This window comes from Xyrauchen texanus, chromosome 8 (genome assembly GCF_025860055.1).
Source record: "Xyrauchen texanus isolate HMW12.3.18 chromosome 8, RBS_HiC_50CHRs, whole genome shotgun sequence".
Taxonomy (NCBI): domain Eukaryota; kingdom Metazoa; phylum Chordata; class Actinopteri; order Cypriniformes; family Catostomidae; genus Xyrauchen; species Xyrauchen texanus.
Window position 1 is genome coordinate 49,431,082 of NC_068283.1, and position 18,666 is coordinate 49,449,747.

Sequence of the window (18,666 nt, forward strand, 5' to 3'; positions counted from 1 at the left end):
TTCATTATTTACTTCCCATGTCACTCCAAACATGTATGCCTCTGTTTCATGGAACACAACACAGTGAGAAGATCGACAAAGCCCTTAAGACCACCATAGAGTAAAAGCTGTAATAATTTATCAGTTAATTATTATAATTTTTTTTATTTTTTATTAATTACTTTTAATATCTAAATAATTGCCAAGTGAAATCAACATTACAGTGTCATGCAACATTTAATGCTGTAACAAAACTTTGTTCCATTTGTTCCTGTTTTAATAAAACTTTTAAAGCCTGTGTAGTTGTATTGTCATTTTGTTTAGTCTTTTCCCTAAAGACTATGACCCAAAAAAAATTGTTTGTATGGTAAAAAAAAATAAAAAATCTTTCATATTTAAATAGTGTCTTGTTACAGTTGGTAACTTGATGGTAATAAAATTACAGACATGCGACGTCGAGACTACGTTGTCAGATGGTCATGAAATTACCAAAACGTCACACTGGGACGTATAGTTGGTTACTTTAGGCTTGTTTGAGATGAGCAAAATCTGCGCAGAACCGATCACCGGTGATCAGCGCGTAATGCATGCCGGTTAGAAATGTGTCCGAGAGCGGTCCGCCTTGCTCTGATGTCATGCTGACGTATGTCAAAAAACTCTCGCGAGCGCAAGGCGCACGTGTCGGATTCTGCAGTCGCGCGCAGTTGCTCTCCACCGACTGCGCTGATCAAAAGCATGATGGGAAACGACTTGCTGACGACACAACTTAATGCTCATTGGCTGCGATTGTCAGCTGATATTTTTTTCCCTTAATTCTCAGAAGTCCATTACCTATAGCCTAATACTATTTACTTTTTCTATAGTACTTTATTAGTAATTAGTACATGTGCTTTATTTACCCTTTTATTTTTATTTTCTTGGTTTGAAGTCCTGTTTGTTGTAATTTTCTCTTTATTGTATTGTATGCTTGTGTTAATTTTTGTACATTGACATTTTTGTACCACATTATTCCATTAAATAAATTAGTCAATCCATCAATACATGCATACATACATCTAATGTGACGGTTTTACAATTAGGCCTCATGTTTGTGTGTTTTTATCTGATATCTTTATCTGTATGTCTCATTCCTGGAGTGCAGTAAACAAAACCCACACATGCATGCTAATTTCTTAATTTAGAATGTGTTTTTGTTTCATATTATTTTTGAATAATAATTTGCTGTACACACTTTTCCTAATCATTAAACATGAAATTCAAACTTACATTAAGGTGACAAACAACTGTGTAATATATTTAGGCTATATAGAATTTTTTCATGTAAAAAAGGGATAGTTCACCCAAATATTATTTTTTTCTTTGGGTACATTATCCCTTAAGTAGGATACACATCATTAGGTTAATCAGCTGTGCCATATCCCACTCTGAAATGTTTAACCCATAATTAGGGATAACAATGTACATTTAGTGCAGCATCTGTACGCTCATCATTTCTCATTATGGCTTTGATTATAAAAGGCACCCACAAAGTTAACAATTGTAGCAAGATGGAGAATGTGTTATTAACACTATCAGACTCCCAGAGAGCAATAACATTAACAGTAAGCAAAGAAATTGCTGAGACAATAAAGAATGGGGAGTAAAAAAAAAATAAAATTGGTTGCTTGATGATGGAATTAATTTTATTTTATTGATTTAAATTCCTTTTTACAGATAAAAAAATATGCAGCATATATAATGCAACAAGTGAGAAATGCAGAACAGAAACAAGGTAAGGCATTTTAAGTAATGTTCACCTTCGGTGATTCTCCTCATCATAACCATCTTCGTGTAAAAACAGTGGCATTTCAATTGCATCCACTTCGTCTGTGATAAAGAACGCGAACGCGATCTCTTCCATTGCTGACGTTTGCAGTCCACAACACAGCGAGATTCAGGAAGTGTCCGGCTTGCCTGCACTTTTTTCACTCCTCCCCTCACTGCAGCCGCCTACTCTCACCTACATTTCAGGCGAGGCAAGGCGCATCTCAAACAAGCCTTTTGTTACCTTAGGAGACCGTACTGACGACGTTGTCAGTTGGTAATTTGATGGTAATAAAATTACTGACATGCGACGTCGAGACTACGTTGTCAGATGGTAAATCATGAAATTACCAAAACGTCACTTTAACTGGGACGTACTTGGTTATTTTGTAACCTTAGGAGACCGTACTGACGACGTTGTCAGTTGGTAATTTTTGAAGGTAATAAAATTACTGACATGCGACGTCGAGACTACGTTGTCAGATGGTAAGTCGTGAAATTACCAAAACGTCACTTAACTGGGACGTAGTTGGTTATTTTATAACCTTAGGAGACCGTACTGACGACGTTATCAGTTGGTAATTTTTGATGGTAATAAAATTACTGACATGCGACGTCGAGACTACGTTGTCAGATGGTAAGTCATGAAATTACCAAAAAGTACGAATAGATTACGTAACTGCGACGTCGTGTGTTAGCTGGGTAATCTCATCGCGTTACTGTGTAGTGACGTCACTGCATCTCACGGTCAGCGCGAGAGCGCCCATCCCCCCCTTCAAGACTTTTCCGCGGGCAAATCAAGTGCTTCTGAGTGAAAGCAGAGTGGGGGAGGGGGTTAATTGAGGTGTCTCCAAACTTACACTTCACTTGCAATCTTATGTTCTGTTCATTCTAATAAATCAATGGCATTTCCCATTAAATACAAAGTTAGAAAAGTGGCTATGTCTAGTAACATTTCTTTTTAATTGCTTTATTTACACAATAATTTAAATTATCAATATTCTTATGAGTATATCTACTTTATCTTTTTTTGAGCACGTCTAATTTTCTTTCCCTTTTTGAGCATGTCTACTTTTCTTGCTTTTTTCAATTTTTTGAGCTGTGAAGTTTTTGCATGTGAAGTTTTGCTCTGGATAGGCAGCAGTGATCAGGTGTGTGGGGGAAGGGCAGCCTACACTGACCTGTATCTGATACACTGCACAAATATCTATCTTAAATCATCTTGATTTCTGATTCCCTTAAATACCATTATTGTAAGAAACTATGTAATATGGACATAACTTGGCTGATGGTTATTCTGCATCAAATCATCAAATTATTTTTATTTATTACTTAAGAATACATTTCCCAGCTTACACATCACTTTGTCACATGAAAAGCAGCATATACAGTCCCCTTGCGATACATAAATAAAATAATCTACTTTTAAGGGTTAGGTAAGAATTCAAATGAGATTTGCTTCAAGACAGTAAATTGTATATATGTATGTGTGTATATATATATATATATATATATATATATATATATAATAAAGTGCTCCTCTGTGGAGATCATCAAGAGCACCAAATTCCTTGGTGTTCACCAGGCGGAGAACCTCATCTGGTCCCACAACACCAACTCTATTACCAAGAAAGCCCAGCAGCGTCTCTACTTTCTTCGAAGTCTGAGGAAAGCACATCTCCCAACCCCCATCCTCACTACATTCTATAGAGGGACTATTGAGAGCATCCAGCTGCATCACTGCCTGGTTTGGGACTTGCACCATTTTGGACCGCAAAGCCCTGCAGAGGATAGTGAGGACAGCTGAGAAGATCATCGGGGGTCTGTTTTCCCTCCATCAAAGACCTTTACACTAAACGCTGCATCCAGAAAAAGCAACCAACATTGTGGATGATCCACACTCCCCTCACATAAACTATTCACCTTTCTGCCGTCTGGCAAGAGGTACCGAAGCATTCGGGCCCACACGGCCAGACTGTGTAACAGCTTCTTCCCCAAGCTATCAGACTCCTCAATACTCAGAGACTGGTACTAACTGTATATGGTAGAACGACAATAAAACCACATGACTTAACCTGAACATCACAGTGTAGTATGTCACTTTTTTTTTATTTACTGCAAGCCACTTTGCTTACCCTGGACATTGGTTTGAAAACTGGCTAAAAAGAAACACATTTATCAAGAAAGTCAGTCTATTTTTCTTTTTGAAGATGAAGGCTATTCCATGCACCACTACTTTAAAGAATAAAACAATCTGAATTAACAGAGAAATGGACAAGCCAGATGCACAACTAGTACACAAGTCCATCAGACTCTCTAGATAACTCCGCACAAATCCTAGACCTGTACATGCAAATACCAGTTTTATTCTGCAACATTTAGAAGAGAAGAATTTTAGGTAGACTTAAAAGAAAAAAAGTGCCTGACACTGGCTAATAGGAAAAAAGATAGAACATGCAATTTAAATAATGAACTGATAAATGATTAATCCATTCAAATGTCTCTATTCTGTACAAAGTTTGAGATGTTGAGCTGTTGTTCAACGTTTGACGATAAGGTCAGTGAAAGGTGTTCACTTGAAGATCTAGAATAAACTGACTGCTAGGAATGCCTGAGGTGTCAATGCTGCAAGTGTAGGATTCTTGAACACAGCATTTATTTTAATTAAATTAGTCACTTTTAACAATATAAATGTCTTTACTGCATTTCTTGTTAAATTTAAAGCATCTTTGATTAATAAAAGTATAATTTACTTACAAAAACATACAAAGTTCATAGTGATCCCAAACTTTTGAATAGTAGTTTATCTGTATACTTGTATCTAGTAATTTGTAAGTATACACATATCTATACTTATACAGTATATGCATACTTAGTGATATTGCACAATTGGTCACTGTACTTTTAAAAACTTTTTTTATTTCATTTTTTTTGTATTGTATTTTTTCCTGCATTAAATAAATATTCAAAATAACCACTCCAGCAAAGGGTGCAATATTTCCTGTTAATTTCCACTTTTGGCTTTTGTAACATTGTACATCTTTAATCTAAAATGTTGCCACAGACATTTCACAAATGATTTGAACATTGATTATGATTTGAACAGTCAATATGGACAGGCTCTACACATCATTCAGAATAAATGTATTACCCCTCAGTTATGAAAAGCAATTAATTGTCAATCAGGCAGTCTGCACCTTCTCCCCTGCCAACAGTTTTTGTGACTTTTAGCTCCTGCAACAGGGGAACTTTTTACCCCCAGTACTATCCTTGCCAAAATTCAATGTTTATTGAAAAACTTTTTATTTAATCACCTTCAACAAAACTCTTTTGTCTCAAAATACATAGAATCATTTCAGGTATTCTAATTTTCTACATCAATTTGCAGCATTTTTAAACATTATAGTTAGTGATTTTTTTCACTAAATTATATTAAATTATAAATTATATTAGCTACATTAAAATAATAATAACAATAATAATAATAAAATAACAAAGCAGCCAAGTATGTCAACAGGAACAACAGGGAAATTAACTATTAAATAAGAATTGTGTTTAAAGTTAAGCTTCTCCTTGTAAAATAAATAGGGCTGGCCCATGGTAGTTGTTTCTTTTCATTCTTTTTCTTTGAAGTAAAAGTTAATATGCTAAATGATTTCCCTTTAGTCAGAAGTCTGTTATGGGTCTTGAAGGCACAGAACTAATGACACTGGGTCTAATTCTAGTTAGATATCAAGTTTATTTTCTGTTTCCAAAAGCTTTTGTAACTTATAACATGACCACGCTACAATGTGTTTTAGCTACATTGGTGAAAATGAGGATTACAATAATGACTACAACTGTGTGATGTACAGTATGTAACAAAAGTGTTAATTTTGAATTGCTGTTGTTTGAATACACAATACATATTTTCAGACAGGGTTTCAAATGTCCTAAAATTTCTCAATATCAATTGCAGTCACTCCTCTACAGATTTAATCCTCTGTGTGATGAAATTAAACACAGCACCATAAAATAAACTAATAGTCATCCGTCTTGGTATTGAAAACAACATGTTCTAGTTAATAACGGTCGTATGCTGTATAATAATTTGATAGGAAACAAAAAAGACAACTTGGCTGCTGGTTATTCTGCAATCAATTATTTAAATGTATTACTTAAGAATACATTTCCCAGCTTAATCACTTTGTCACATGAAAAGCAGCATATACAGTCCCCTTGCAATAAATAAATAAAATAATCTACTTTTAAGGGTTAGGTAAGAATTCAACTGAGATTTGCTTCAAGACAGTAAATTAATCTCCATGTCTTTTAATATAATTATAGTATATACACACATATACATATATATATATTTGTATATATATATTTGTGTGTGTGTACTGTGTATATATATATATATATATATATATATATATATATATATATATATATATATATATATATATATATATATAAATAACAAAGTGTTAATGAAAAATATAATAAGTGTTGTGCTGTTCATTGCTCGTCTCTGTACTGCTCTCATTGAGGCGGGGAGGGGTGCGGTGCTTCCCGCGCGGCTGAAAGATACCAAAATAATTGAAGTGGGGAATACAATGTTTAAAAGATCACTAATAAAATCAAGCGATTTCGATTTTAACACATCCTTTACAGGCATATTTTCATTGAATACATCCAGGTGCATACACATACTTTTAAAAACGTTAATAAATGTAAATATTTGTCCCCTTCTCTGAGAAGACAATGATTGCTTTGCAACGACACGTGCTTATGTGTCGATCACCTTCCCTATTTTAAATATTGTTTATACATTTATCTTTAATAAACTAATATCTAAATTACAGTACAATCCAATTGACTGCACTGCATCGTTCGCGCCGCCTCCGTCTCGGTAATTCTCGGTAACTCTCGGTAAACGGGGGAGGGGGTAAGCTCCGGTAGTGTGACAGATAAGGATCGGGATTAGAAAAACATTTTGGACATACGATTTTAAATCTCCCAGTATGCTTAACCAAAACCACTCTATTTTTATTTACTCACTAATTATTTACAATGCAATGTAAAATATAATGTGATTTATCCTTATATTCTTTCATGTAAATAAGAACTCTCCTTCCGCCATCTTTAAGGATGACGTAATTGGCTTCTGATTGGTCAGATTGACAAGGTATTAAGTAAGTGCAGTTTCTATAAGAGCCACTGAGTGCGCTGTGTCGAAAAATTCTTACTGGCTTCTGATTGGTCAGATTCCCGAAAGTGTGTATAAAATCAGAAGTGCAGTTCTCTTAGGGGGCGCTGTGTTATACACAAATTGGTGGGGGGGATACACACTTCAGGTACACAAATCACTTAAAAGTGTTTTTTTGGGACAAGTGAGATTTTAATGCTGGGGACCATTTTAAAGCATGCTTGTTAGATAATTTTGTCATCCAATGTATTTCATTTATTTGTTGATCTGCAATCCCCGTCTCGATACGGCTCAGCTGAGGGAAAAAGAACTGACACACACAAATGGTATCAAATTCTTTCTTCGACTTTATTGTCTCAACACTCTGTTTTATGGTCCAGAAAACCACATTCCACTGGACCCTCACCAATGAAATAGTTTTTTACCTTATATGGGGGTGACATACATGTTTGAGCTACGTGTGAAACGTGAGACAAAAACACATTCCTTAGAACATCTTTAGAGCAGGGAGCAGCTGTTGCTACCCCCAACAAGAGATACATAAAAGAGGCCTTCATTATTCCACACTACATCACCAGAGAAGTTGTTGAGAAGCATTCATTATTCCACAATGCTGAATACGATTATATGGTCAAACAAATGAGGACACACAAAAAGTCCCAAATTGTCAAGGTGGTGCTCAGTTTACTGGTGTGTATTCTGGTGAAAGTAGCCAAAAGTGACATAAGTAAGTACACACACACACACACACACACACACACACACACACACAATTGACCATCAGAAATAATTGTAGAATAAAATGGCATTGATTATACTTGATTAATGTATTCTTAACTTGATAAAAATACACCACACTTGCAAGTGTCTTGGTGAAAGAGTGGGGTAAAATCTCACAGCATGAACTGGCAAATCTGGTGCAGTCTATGAGGAGGAGATGCACTGCTGCCACACCAGATACTGACCTTTGTTCAGGGACACATTATTCCATTTCTGTTAGTCACATGTCTGTGAAACTTGTTCAGTTTATGTCTTAGTTGTTCAATCTTTTTATGTTCATACAAATATTTACATGTGTTAAGTTTGCTGAAAATAAAAGCAGTTGAAAGTGAGAGGACGTTTCTTTTTTTCAGAGTTTTAGTAAATTTCTAACTTGTAAATGAAGCCTTTGCTTGAATTCCTGCTAATTTATAAACATTTAAGTGAACAAAACACTAAAATGAAGATGTGGTATAATTCAAACATCTTCATTAAATATCTCCTGATTAAACTGTATTAACAATAGTAGCACATGTAGAGTCGAGAAACATCTCTTCTCCACTTTCCTTTCATCTCTTGCCCTCATGAGAAAGTGCATTTTCCCCAAATTAAAGGTCAAGCAGCAACAAGTGAAACATGAACTATTCATACAATCATCCAACTAAATGAAAAGGCAGAAAAATTATTTAATAAGATGCCATAATATAATATATTAAATATCATGAAAAAAATTAAATAAGGAATTATAATAATTATAAGAAATAATGACCATGAATTAATAAAGTTTAATCAGTTTGTCTTCAGTTTGACACTCAGTTTAATTTTTTTATAGGGATACCTCTTAATAAAGAGAATATTTTGTTAGCCTATAGTTGTAAATAATACTTTTGTCAGTAAAAACTAGGCAAAGTGATATTTCTGGGAAGAGTAAAATTCAATGAACAGTGAAAGTGTGCAGAAAGACTACATATAGCCCGTTATGACAGAGATCCTGAAAAAGGTGAAATGATCAATATCGATGATCAGGTGACAAGAAGATCTGTGATCGGAGCATCTCTACTGATAGCTGCATCTGATGATAGACAATTATCCAAAAATAATCACGGTAACATGAGATGGTTCAGCAGATGTTGACTGAGTGTTTATATAGGGTAAAACTGGTGCATTCTGGGAATGGTTAGAGCCACTTTTGTCACACAGTCCACAAAAATCCTTTGTACCCATATAAATAACTCACCATTAAACAGAGAAGCTCCCATTTTATTCACCACAAAAACCATCAAACATGTTCTACAGTATGTTACATGCTTTTACATTGATTGATGCATTACATTACAGATGTAGGAAATGCCGATATTAGAGGTGCTGCAATACCAAGTTCTAAATTAAAAGTACAAGACAGAACAAAAGGTTTGTAGAGCAACAATAGAACCAGGGCCGGGGTGCGATTCAGAGACTTGTGACTCGTGTGCCTTTAATAAATGGACTTCTGATCCCTTGAATACCGGATGATGCACATGATTGCCATTCCTTGTTATGCAGTTTCTCTCATTACTGAAAGTTTGTTACTTGTTCTTTTTTATCTGTACATTTGATGCAGTGTATATGAGATACTCTGAATGATCAAATCAGTGACTTATGTACTCTTATTATATCACACTCATCAGATTAAAGATTGTAGAGCAGTTACAACAAACTCTAATTCAGAGTAAATCTGGTTAAACATATGGCTTTATTGTCTAATTATTTAAGATTTTTGTTTATAATAATTTTCCTTAAAGTTTATGGATCAAATTAATTGAAATTAAGCTTGTGTATTAAAAAGAACTTGAAGACACACTCAGATTTTAAGGTGCAGATCAAGGTACATATCTTCTTTAGATGCAGAGGATTTTTTTTAATAACCAATGTACCTGACATACAAACTTTGTGAAAGTGTTACTTGTCAGGATTTTTTGAACCAACAAGACCTGCACCAACAGCTGCACAAACAGCTTTACCACCAACAGCTTTACCACCAACAGCTTTACCACCAACAGCTGCACAAACAGCTTTACCACCAACAGCTTTACCACCAACAGCTTTACCACCAACAGCTGCACAAACAGCTTTACCACCAACAGCTTTACCACCAACAGCTGCACAAACAGCTTTACCACCAACAGCTTTACCACCAACAGCTGCACAAACAGCTTTACCACCAACAGCTTTACCACCAACAGCTGCACAAACAGCTTTACCACCAACAGCTTTACCACCAACAGCTGCACCAACAACTGCACCAACAACTGCACCAAGAACTACACAAGCTGCTTTAAGAAATCGAGTTAAATACTTGGACAAGAAGTTTATAAATCCACTGCTTTCAGGTTTTCTCTGTTCTTCCTCTCTCCATCCCTTCTCATCCTCCTCTTGTTTAAATCTCTGAGCATCTTGATACATCTGATTAGTGTAATGTCCTCCTCCATTCTGCTGTATCATTGTGTCAATCTTCTGCAGTAGTTCAGTCACCTGATCTCTGTTATTGAGCTCTTTATTATTAAACACGTGATATCTGCCTCCACACTGATCAACTACAGATCTTAATCTACTGTTCTCCTCAATGAGTTTATCTACGGACTCTTCTAACAGATCTCCATGAGTGAAGAGAATGATGGAGTATTTCAACACTTCCTCTCCAAACAGTGTTTCAATCATCTGAGGAATCTGTTCTTCCTGTTCAGTGAATCTTTGATTCAGAGGAAACACAATGAGAAAAGCGTGCGGTCCAGGACTGCATTCATAAACACTTCTCGCTATCTCTGTCATTAACTCTTCATGATTCATGACTGTATCAAATAATCCAGGTGTATCAACTACAGACACATTTCTGTCTGAAATATTGCCGTGTTTCTCTGAACATTCACGGGTCACTGAACTCATGCTCATCTGAGATTTAAACACTTTCTGTCCCAGTATTGTGTTTCCAGCTGCGCTCTTTCCAACACCACTCTTCCCCAGGAGAACAAGTCTTCTGTCCGGGAGACTCTCAGCAGGAGTGTCTTGGATGTTGACCAGGTTGCTTTTATTTTGTTCTTCTGATACTGTATAAAAAAAGAGAACAACATCATGAATGAATAGTTTGAAGATTACACGAGTGTACAGTATGAAAGGCACAAAATATACATCAAAGCAATCTTCTTATTATAGTACTACCTAATGTGTAACTAATGATGATAAACATTACACAATATATACTGTATCACTAAATGTAATAAATTATTGTTCATATTTTACTGAATGTATTGTTTTGTCTCAGTAAAAGCAGACTTTTTCTCACAAAAACATTCATTCCGAGGCATAACAGAAAACAAACATGAAAACGTCTCGGGTTACATGTGTAACCCTTGTTCCCTGAAAAAAGCGGAACGAGATGTTGCGCTGCTAAGCGCTACAGGGAACAGCTTTAGCTGTGAGCCGAGCTGAATAATGTGTGGAACACGTCAATGAACATTGACCGGAATTTATAGCCTCGGCTGATGTAATCATTAGATGCACCTGAGGCCAGGCTATAAATGGATACATCACCAGGTGTCGTCAGATGCTTCTTTTTGAAAAGCATCTAGCCCATAAAGTTCGATGAATGTGTGCGAAGAGAACCCTATCGCAACACAAACTTGTCATAAAAACTGATGAATGTGAGCGGAGAGGGCCAGCCTGCCGCATCACAAACTTGTCCAGGCATGAGCTGAGATGTCGACTCAAGGGCATAAGAGCCCGGAGTGGCAAAACATACAAACTATAAAAATCTAATGAATGTGTGCGGAGAGGACAACCTGCCGCATCACAAACTTGCTGCAGAGGGAGACCTCTAGCCAAGGTTTTAGAGGAGGAGAGCCCTCTGGTAGAGTGCGCCCTGAAACCTACTGGCGAAGCTTGACGCCACTCGTGAGGCCCGGGCAATAATGAGGATGCCTCTTTGAGGGCACCCCGCCCACCAAGCCGCGGGCAAACCGCAGTGGCCACATAGAACCTGGCAGTGGCGAGGCAAGTGCCCGCTGACAGTTCTTTCTACAGAAAATCCAGAACTGAATCAAACTGGCAGTTAGCTGGTTCTGTAATAAGAACTTTAGTAGAAGGAAACGCATGCAGGCGCATTTGCGCTATTGATGCTCAGCCCTCCCGAGGGGAGGGGGAGGGTGGGGGGTGGGGGCTGGGTGACTCGGGGAGATGTAGAGGAGACATTGCGCTATCAACAGAGGTGAAGAGGTCCTCTTCTGCCCTGTAAAATCTACCCAGATCAGTTCCAAGTGGAGGGAGCCCTAGCACTAGAAATAGTCTCGATAACCCCAAGAGAAAACCCCGTGAACCCCATTTGGTACCCTTAGGGGCCAGAATGAAAGGTTTCACAATTCGGGCCAAGGATGAGAAGGTCCTCCCTGTTCGGAATCGCCCAAGGCGAGCCGTCGAGGAGAGGAATTAGCTCCGAGAAACATATCCTGTTCGGCCAGCGCAGCCATTAATACGAGGCAAGACCCTTGCTGGTGAACATCGCCAAGACTCCCGGAGCAGAGAAACTGGGGAAAGAAATGCATACAGACGCATTCTGGGTCATGTATGTGTCTTAACGCCCAGACCCAAGGGGCTGGGTGATTTCAGGGAGAAGTAGAGGAGACATTGCGCTATCCATAGAGGCGAAGAGGTCCTCTTCTGCCCTAAGATCTCACCCAAACTTGTTCCAAGTGCAAAAAGCCTGGCATTTAAAAAGGTCCCGATAACCTCAGGAGAAAGCCCTGTGTCCCTCAGTTGGTGCCCTTAGGGGCCAAACATGAAAGATTCCACAATTCGGGGCAGGGATGAAATATTGCCCTGTGCCTGAGATAGAAGATCCTTCCTGTTCGGAATCGCCCAAGGCGAGTCGTCGAGGGAAGGGATTAGCTCCGAGAACCAAGCCCTGTTCGGCCAGCTGGTGCTATAAGTAAGAGGCAAAAACCCTTGCTGGCTAACTCTGGGCAACTACTACCTTAGGGTGGAGTTCTTAACTCCCCGCTGGTATTTCATGTCTGGACCGTGAATCTGCTCTCGTGATACGGGCATCCAGGGATATAACTGACCTGAGTGACAGGAGCTTGCCCTGGGCCCTAAGGAGAATCCGACGTGTCAGAAATACAGCTGACAAGAATGTGGGTCTCCTTGAAGATTTATGTAAGAGGCTACCGCTGTATTGTCCACCAAGCACTAAGACATGGCAGCCTCAGGAGGAGGTATTTCAGGGCCAGAAATACAGCCATCAACCCGAGACATTGACTGTGACAACCGAGCTGACGACCCTCCTATCCCCTTAAGCTGGACTGACCACTTAAGGCCGCTACCCCGCCTGGTCAGGGAGGCGCCTGTCATTAGCAGTCTGCGACAACAAGACGCACCTAGAGTGGGACCCAAGGCAGAAAACCAGGGTCTGAACCACATAGAAAGGGAACGAAGCCTGAGGCGCATAACCCTATTTAGCCCAGGGGTTTTGGCCCTTGGAAGAAATCCCCTGGCTTTTGGCCACAACAAAAACGGTCTCATGAGCAGAAGGTCCAGAGGGATCACCGTGGACGCTGTTCGCCCTGAGACCTGGAAATCGCTGATACTGATAACAGTGCAACCTTGACCTAGCCTGACTTTGCTCAGGGTGATCTGAATGGACTCAATCCTAGCGGGAGACAGTTGTGCCCGCATTGTGATTGAACTCCATACGATGCCCCGATAGACAGTGTTCTGAGTGGGAGAGAGGATGCTTTTCTTGGCGTTGAGCCTCAACCCCAGAGAAACAGATGAGCTAAGATGATGTCCCTGTGCTGAACTGCCAGTTCCTGAACTGCGCTTAGGATCAGCCAGTCGCTCTACGTAATTCAGAATGCAGATCCGAGCCAGTGCCACATCATGCATTGTGAATGCGGTAAAAAGGGCTAGGCTGAGTGAAATAACCTGACCCTGGAAGACTTCACCTCGAAGTGAACCTCAGGAACTTTCCATGTTGTGGCAGAACTTCTAAATGAAGTATAGAAGTGCGTCATAAGATCGATGGTGACCAGCCAAACGAGTTGTAGGGCTTGAGACACTGACCGCCTTGACAGGCATCATCTTGGACTTGAACACCCACGGGTAGTTCAAGCTTTAAGATCTAAGCCAGACGCCACCCCTCACCCTCCATGGGAAACGGGAAGTATTTAGTGTAATAACCTAACTCTCTCTCTGGAAGGGGAACACATACCATGGCCCCTTTAACCAGGAGATTGAGTTTGTTTTTTTTTTTTACAAAAAAGAAACCGCTTACGGTAGTGAGAACACGCCGCTGAAACACGGAAAAGCGCGCAGAGAATTAAATCCTGACGCTCTTATAAGACCCACAGAAAAGAATATATCCGGCAGAAGTTTCCACGCTGCCAGGATCTCTGAGATGGGTATTATATTTTAACACTTCCTGTTGAGGGTTGTCGGTGTTTCACGCCCTGAATAAAATGCAGGAACAGCTTAAAACACCCAATTTTGACGGAAGCCTCTGCAACCCGAAACACCAAGAGGTGGCGGAATGGAGGGGCTTCGAGGGGGTACCGGATGGGTGAAGTGAAGCACGCCACTCGGCCCCGAGGGGAGCTACCCCTAATCTAGGCGCAAGACCGCCAGGGTTTCTCTTACTAGAATTTATAGTCCTGAGGTCTTGCTTGGGGCTGGCGAGGGCAGCAGACTGTCCCCAATCCCTGGGAGGAGGAGCACGACTCGCCACGCTTTGCTTTTGAGCCTCCCTTCAGTCAGGACCGAGGTGGGTCTGAGGCTTGCTCGCCAAGCCGCAGAACCCACACTCAGGTCGCCCAGGAGGTCAGCCTGGTACGCCTGAAAACAGCATAGTGTGCAGAGCAGCACCAGCCTGACCTGCTGCTTGATAAGCCCTTCCCACTAAAGTGGAGGTTGTCCTACAAGGCTTTGAGGGAGAGAGGGCTTTAAGTGACGATGCCGAGCCCGGCGAGAGATAGCCCGCAAGTGTCTCTTCGACCGGGCGGCATCACTGAATACCCCCGTGCCTCAGCACCCACCTATAGTCGAATATAATGACGCCGAGGGTATGTGAACACGGGAAGAAAATATATATATATTTTTATATATATATATATATTTTTGTATTTTTTTATTTTTTAGGGGTTCTCCATGAGCTAAAAAGCTCTTCATGGAGGTTATCAAAGAAAGGGAAGGGACCCATGAGGCGCTCCCTTTCTTAGACTGGAAGATAAAATCTATCCCCTAATTTGGAGTGTTTGGCGTTTGGGGTCTCTTTTCGCGTGGCCAGTCCAATCTGGCAACCGCGACGAGTAACAACATCTGAGCAATTCCTCCGTGAGATTTTTTATCGCGGACGGAAAGCTCGGAGGCGGAAGAGAATCGCGATCCTCCTCATGATCCGAAGAAGCGCCGAACGCCGCCGAGATCATGTGAAGGACCAGCTGGGTTTGGGGAGAGAGTGAGAGAAAGGGGTCAACCCGCCTCTTGCTCCTCAGCCAAATCCATGCACGAGCCCCACGAACGATCTTTTCGGTGAGTGCTGACTCCGAAGCAAGCTTAGGCGAGCACGACGCACTCTGCCTGTTAAAGCAAATCGCAGTGCTCGCGACCGCCCTGCTGCAACGCCAGAGCAGCGTGCTCTTACCCCCAAACAAACAGCAAAAACTGATGTGTGCCGCCTTCAGCTATAGAGCGAGAAGAGGGAACACGCACCGCTTATGGCTTTCAGTCATTCTCTCTTTTTTTTTTTTTTTTAGAAATATATATATATAATATTTTCTAAACGGAAGAGAAAAATAGAACAACGTTCACTGCACACTGCCTAACTGAATCTATCTCCTAACAGAGGAAAGAAAGTTTTGACAGGGTTTATGAAACACACAGAAACAGAATCGCTCTGAAAAAAGAGTTTCTGACGACACCTGGTGACGTATCCATTTATAGCCTGGCCTCAGGTGCATCTAATGATTACATCAGCCGAGGCTATAAATTCCGGTCAATGTTCATTGACGTGTTACACACATTATTCAGCTCGGCTCACAGCTAAAGCTGTTCCCCGTAGCGCTTAGCAGCGCAACATCGTAGTGAAGCCTTTTGTAAAGGGAACAATGTTAATGGTGGTACACTCCTGGCAGAGGGTGAAAGAAAACAATAAGAACTAGTTACAGTTAGACCGTGATGGTGCACTATTATTAAAAATACTCTCATAAGGCAGGCATCACTAAAGCACATTTTTACCCACATCTTCAAATGTTAGTCATTTCGTCCTCACCTCCATTCAAATGATTTTGTAATATTCTGCAATCTTCAGAAATTATCCCATATGTTTAAAACAACTTAGGATCTAGGGATGCACCAATTGTCCATGCTGATACCATTAACAATACTTAACAGTTCATTGTAGGCATTACAGATAATAAATCATTTTACTTTTTGCATCTGAAAACATTTAAACTGGAGCTGGTTACTAATTAGATAAAAACTACTTGAAACAAATGATTGTTGTTGAAAAGCTTGGAATATGACATTCTTAGGGATGCACCAATACCACTTTTTCTCTTCCGATATTGGAAATCCCAGTATTGGTTGTTTTTTTGCATTATCAATTTAGAATATCTTTACATTATTGTGTGGAAATAATTGTTAATAGTCTTTAATATGTAAAGAAACACAAACCTCTAACTAACTATTTCGATATAAATGTACAGCTTATTAAGAAACACTTTATTATTAAATTATAATCCAGTCTTCAACTCTTCAGTAAAAAAGAAACATGTTTTTATGTTTAGTTTTTTCCCAAAATATTTCAACTTGTATCTGGACTTCTTGAATCTCTTTTTGGTTAATTTAGTTGTAAGATATCAGCTCACTTTTCATTTACAAAGTTATTTTTTGGAACCCATTCAACTTAAAGGGCACTTATTAAGCCCCTTTTCACAAGATGTAATTTAAATCTTTGGTGTCCCCAGAATGTGTCTGTGAAGTTTCAGCTCAAAATACCCCACGGATCATTTATTATACCATGCTGAAAATGCCCATTTTAGGGTGGGAATAAAATGAGCTGTTTTTGAGTGTGTCTGAGGGTATTTTGGGCCCTGGAGAAGTTTTGACATGCCTTGACATTTGTGCTTTTTTCAGTTGCTTAAAAACATATTAATGGCTAAAGTCTGATAACACTGTATTCAGCACAAACTGGGCTACAATAATATGTGAGCAACATGTGTGTACATGTTTGTATTTTTGAGAAAATATTGTTTATGCATGGTCTTTGAAAAAACAAAATTTTTAATTCATTGAAATAAGGTCATATAACACATAATAAACATTTGTCCACAACTATCATGAATATTGATTGTAATTCACACCTGAGACAAAAGACCCTCCCCTGGGCCCATCAATGAGGGATGTGACAGAAAGAGAATGAATGTGAGGAGACTTAATGATCAAAATCAAGTTTCTGTATAAAGTAATCTGACTATATATTTACTTTACATAAAGACTTTACTTAATTTTAGACCTACACTACCGTTAAAACAATTCTCTTCTGCTCACCAAGACTGTATTTATTTGATCCAAAATACAGTAAAACAGTGATATTGTGAACTATTTTTACAATTTAAAAGAACAGTTTTTAATTTGAATATATTGTAAAATGCAATTTGTGATCAAGGCTGAATTCATCATCATTACTGCAGTCTTCAGTGTCACATGATCCTTCAGAAATCATTATAAGATGCTGATTTTCTAATATGGGCATATTTAAAGTGTATTTTACTAATTTAACCTGAACACATATTTGCAAGCACAAGCTTTGTTGATGATAATAAGGCAGCATAAACACATTAAAATATAATCTAAACATTCATATTATTTTAATATCATATTACAAATCATATTTATATCATACAGCATACAATTTAAATACCTGCTTTAGCCGAAACAGCATTTAAATGTAACTAAAACTTGCCTATTAGGCTTATTACAGTATGTACGTGTTTATATAAAATATCATGTGAACTAATGAAAACTAATTGACTTACTCGTCTGAAATTGTTTCCTCTGCTGGTCAAGTCTCTCTTCAAAATACAAACGTTTGTCGGATTACCGCTCTTCTTCTGAGGAAAATGTTAACTCGTTAACTCTGTAACTCGGTAACTATCATTACAAACATGCAGTAATGTGAATAAATTGGGTTTACATCAAACCTCACCATCGGGGGCGTCCACCATTTGCATTGATCGCTTCAGCACATTAGCGTATGAATGGCGCGCTCTGGTGGTGGGTGGAATCACATTACCTATAATGAAGCTGAGCCAGGAAAACCGTACATCGCTTTGTTTCATACAGATTACATTGCAGGAGAATACTTGTTTTAAATTTGAATAGCTCACCCTTTTTATTTTCTTTATTTTACAAAAGCACAAGATTGTGTTGTTATTGTGAGTGTACACAAATAAAAGTAGACCCTTTATAGTCTCTAATGATGTCTTACACTTATCTGTATACCCAAAAATGATGGAGAATTTTAAGTTGTTTCTGCTGTAATGACGAAAATATCCAGCAGGATGCGCCGGCGCGTCCGTCAACCCCAGAGGGTTAAATGCAAATGAGCTGCTGCATATCCAGAATAGTTTTGACATCTCTGCTTCGGATAACTAGACATCATAAGCAATATAACTGAAAGTGAAAATAGTGATGTTCAGCCCGATGTGTGTGAACAAGAGTCAGACACTGATGAGGGAGAGACTCCATCAGAAGTAACAACTTTGAGAATGAACTAGGAAGTTTCCGAATGGTTATTTGATCAATTTATTTATTTGTTGTAGAGTTTTTTCAGCAGTTTTGCAACAATGGATGAGCAACACACACACATACACAGAAATGTACTGTTACAACGCAGTCTGGTGTAAAAT

The 18,666-nt window shown here is 38.9% G+C and overlaps 1 protein-coding gene across 1 annotated transcript in view; it reads right to left on the bottom strand.

Moving 5' to 3' along the window:
- Positions 1-8,990: 8,990 nt before the first annotated feature.
- LOC127647579 (GTPase IMAP family member 8-like) overlaps positions 8,991-18,666 on the bottom strand; it is a 78,635-nt gene continuing 68,959 nt past the window's right edge. Inside the window, exon 3 of the mRNA XM_052131909.1 lies at positions 8,991-10,815. Coding sequence (XP_051987869.1) covers positions 9,671-10,815 — 1,145 coding nt within the window. The 3' untranslated portion in view covers positions 8,991-9,670. The remainder of the gene's footprint in view (positions 10,816-18,666) is intronic.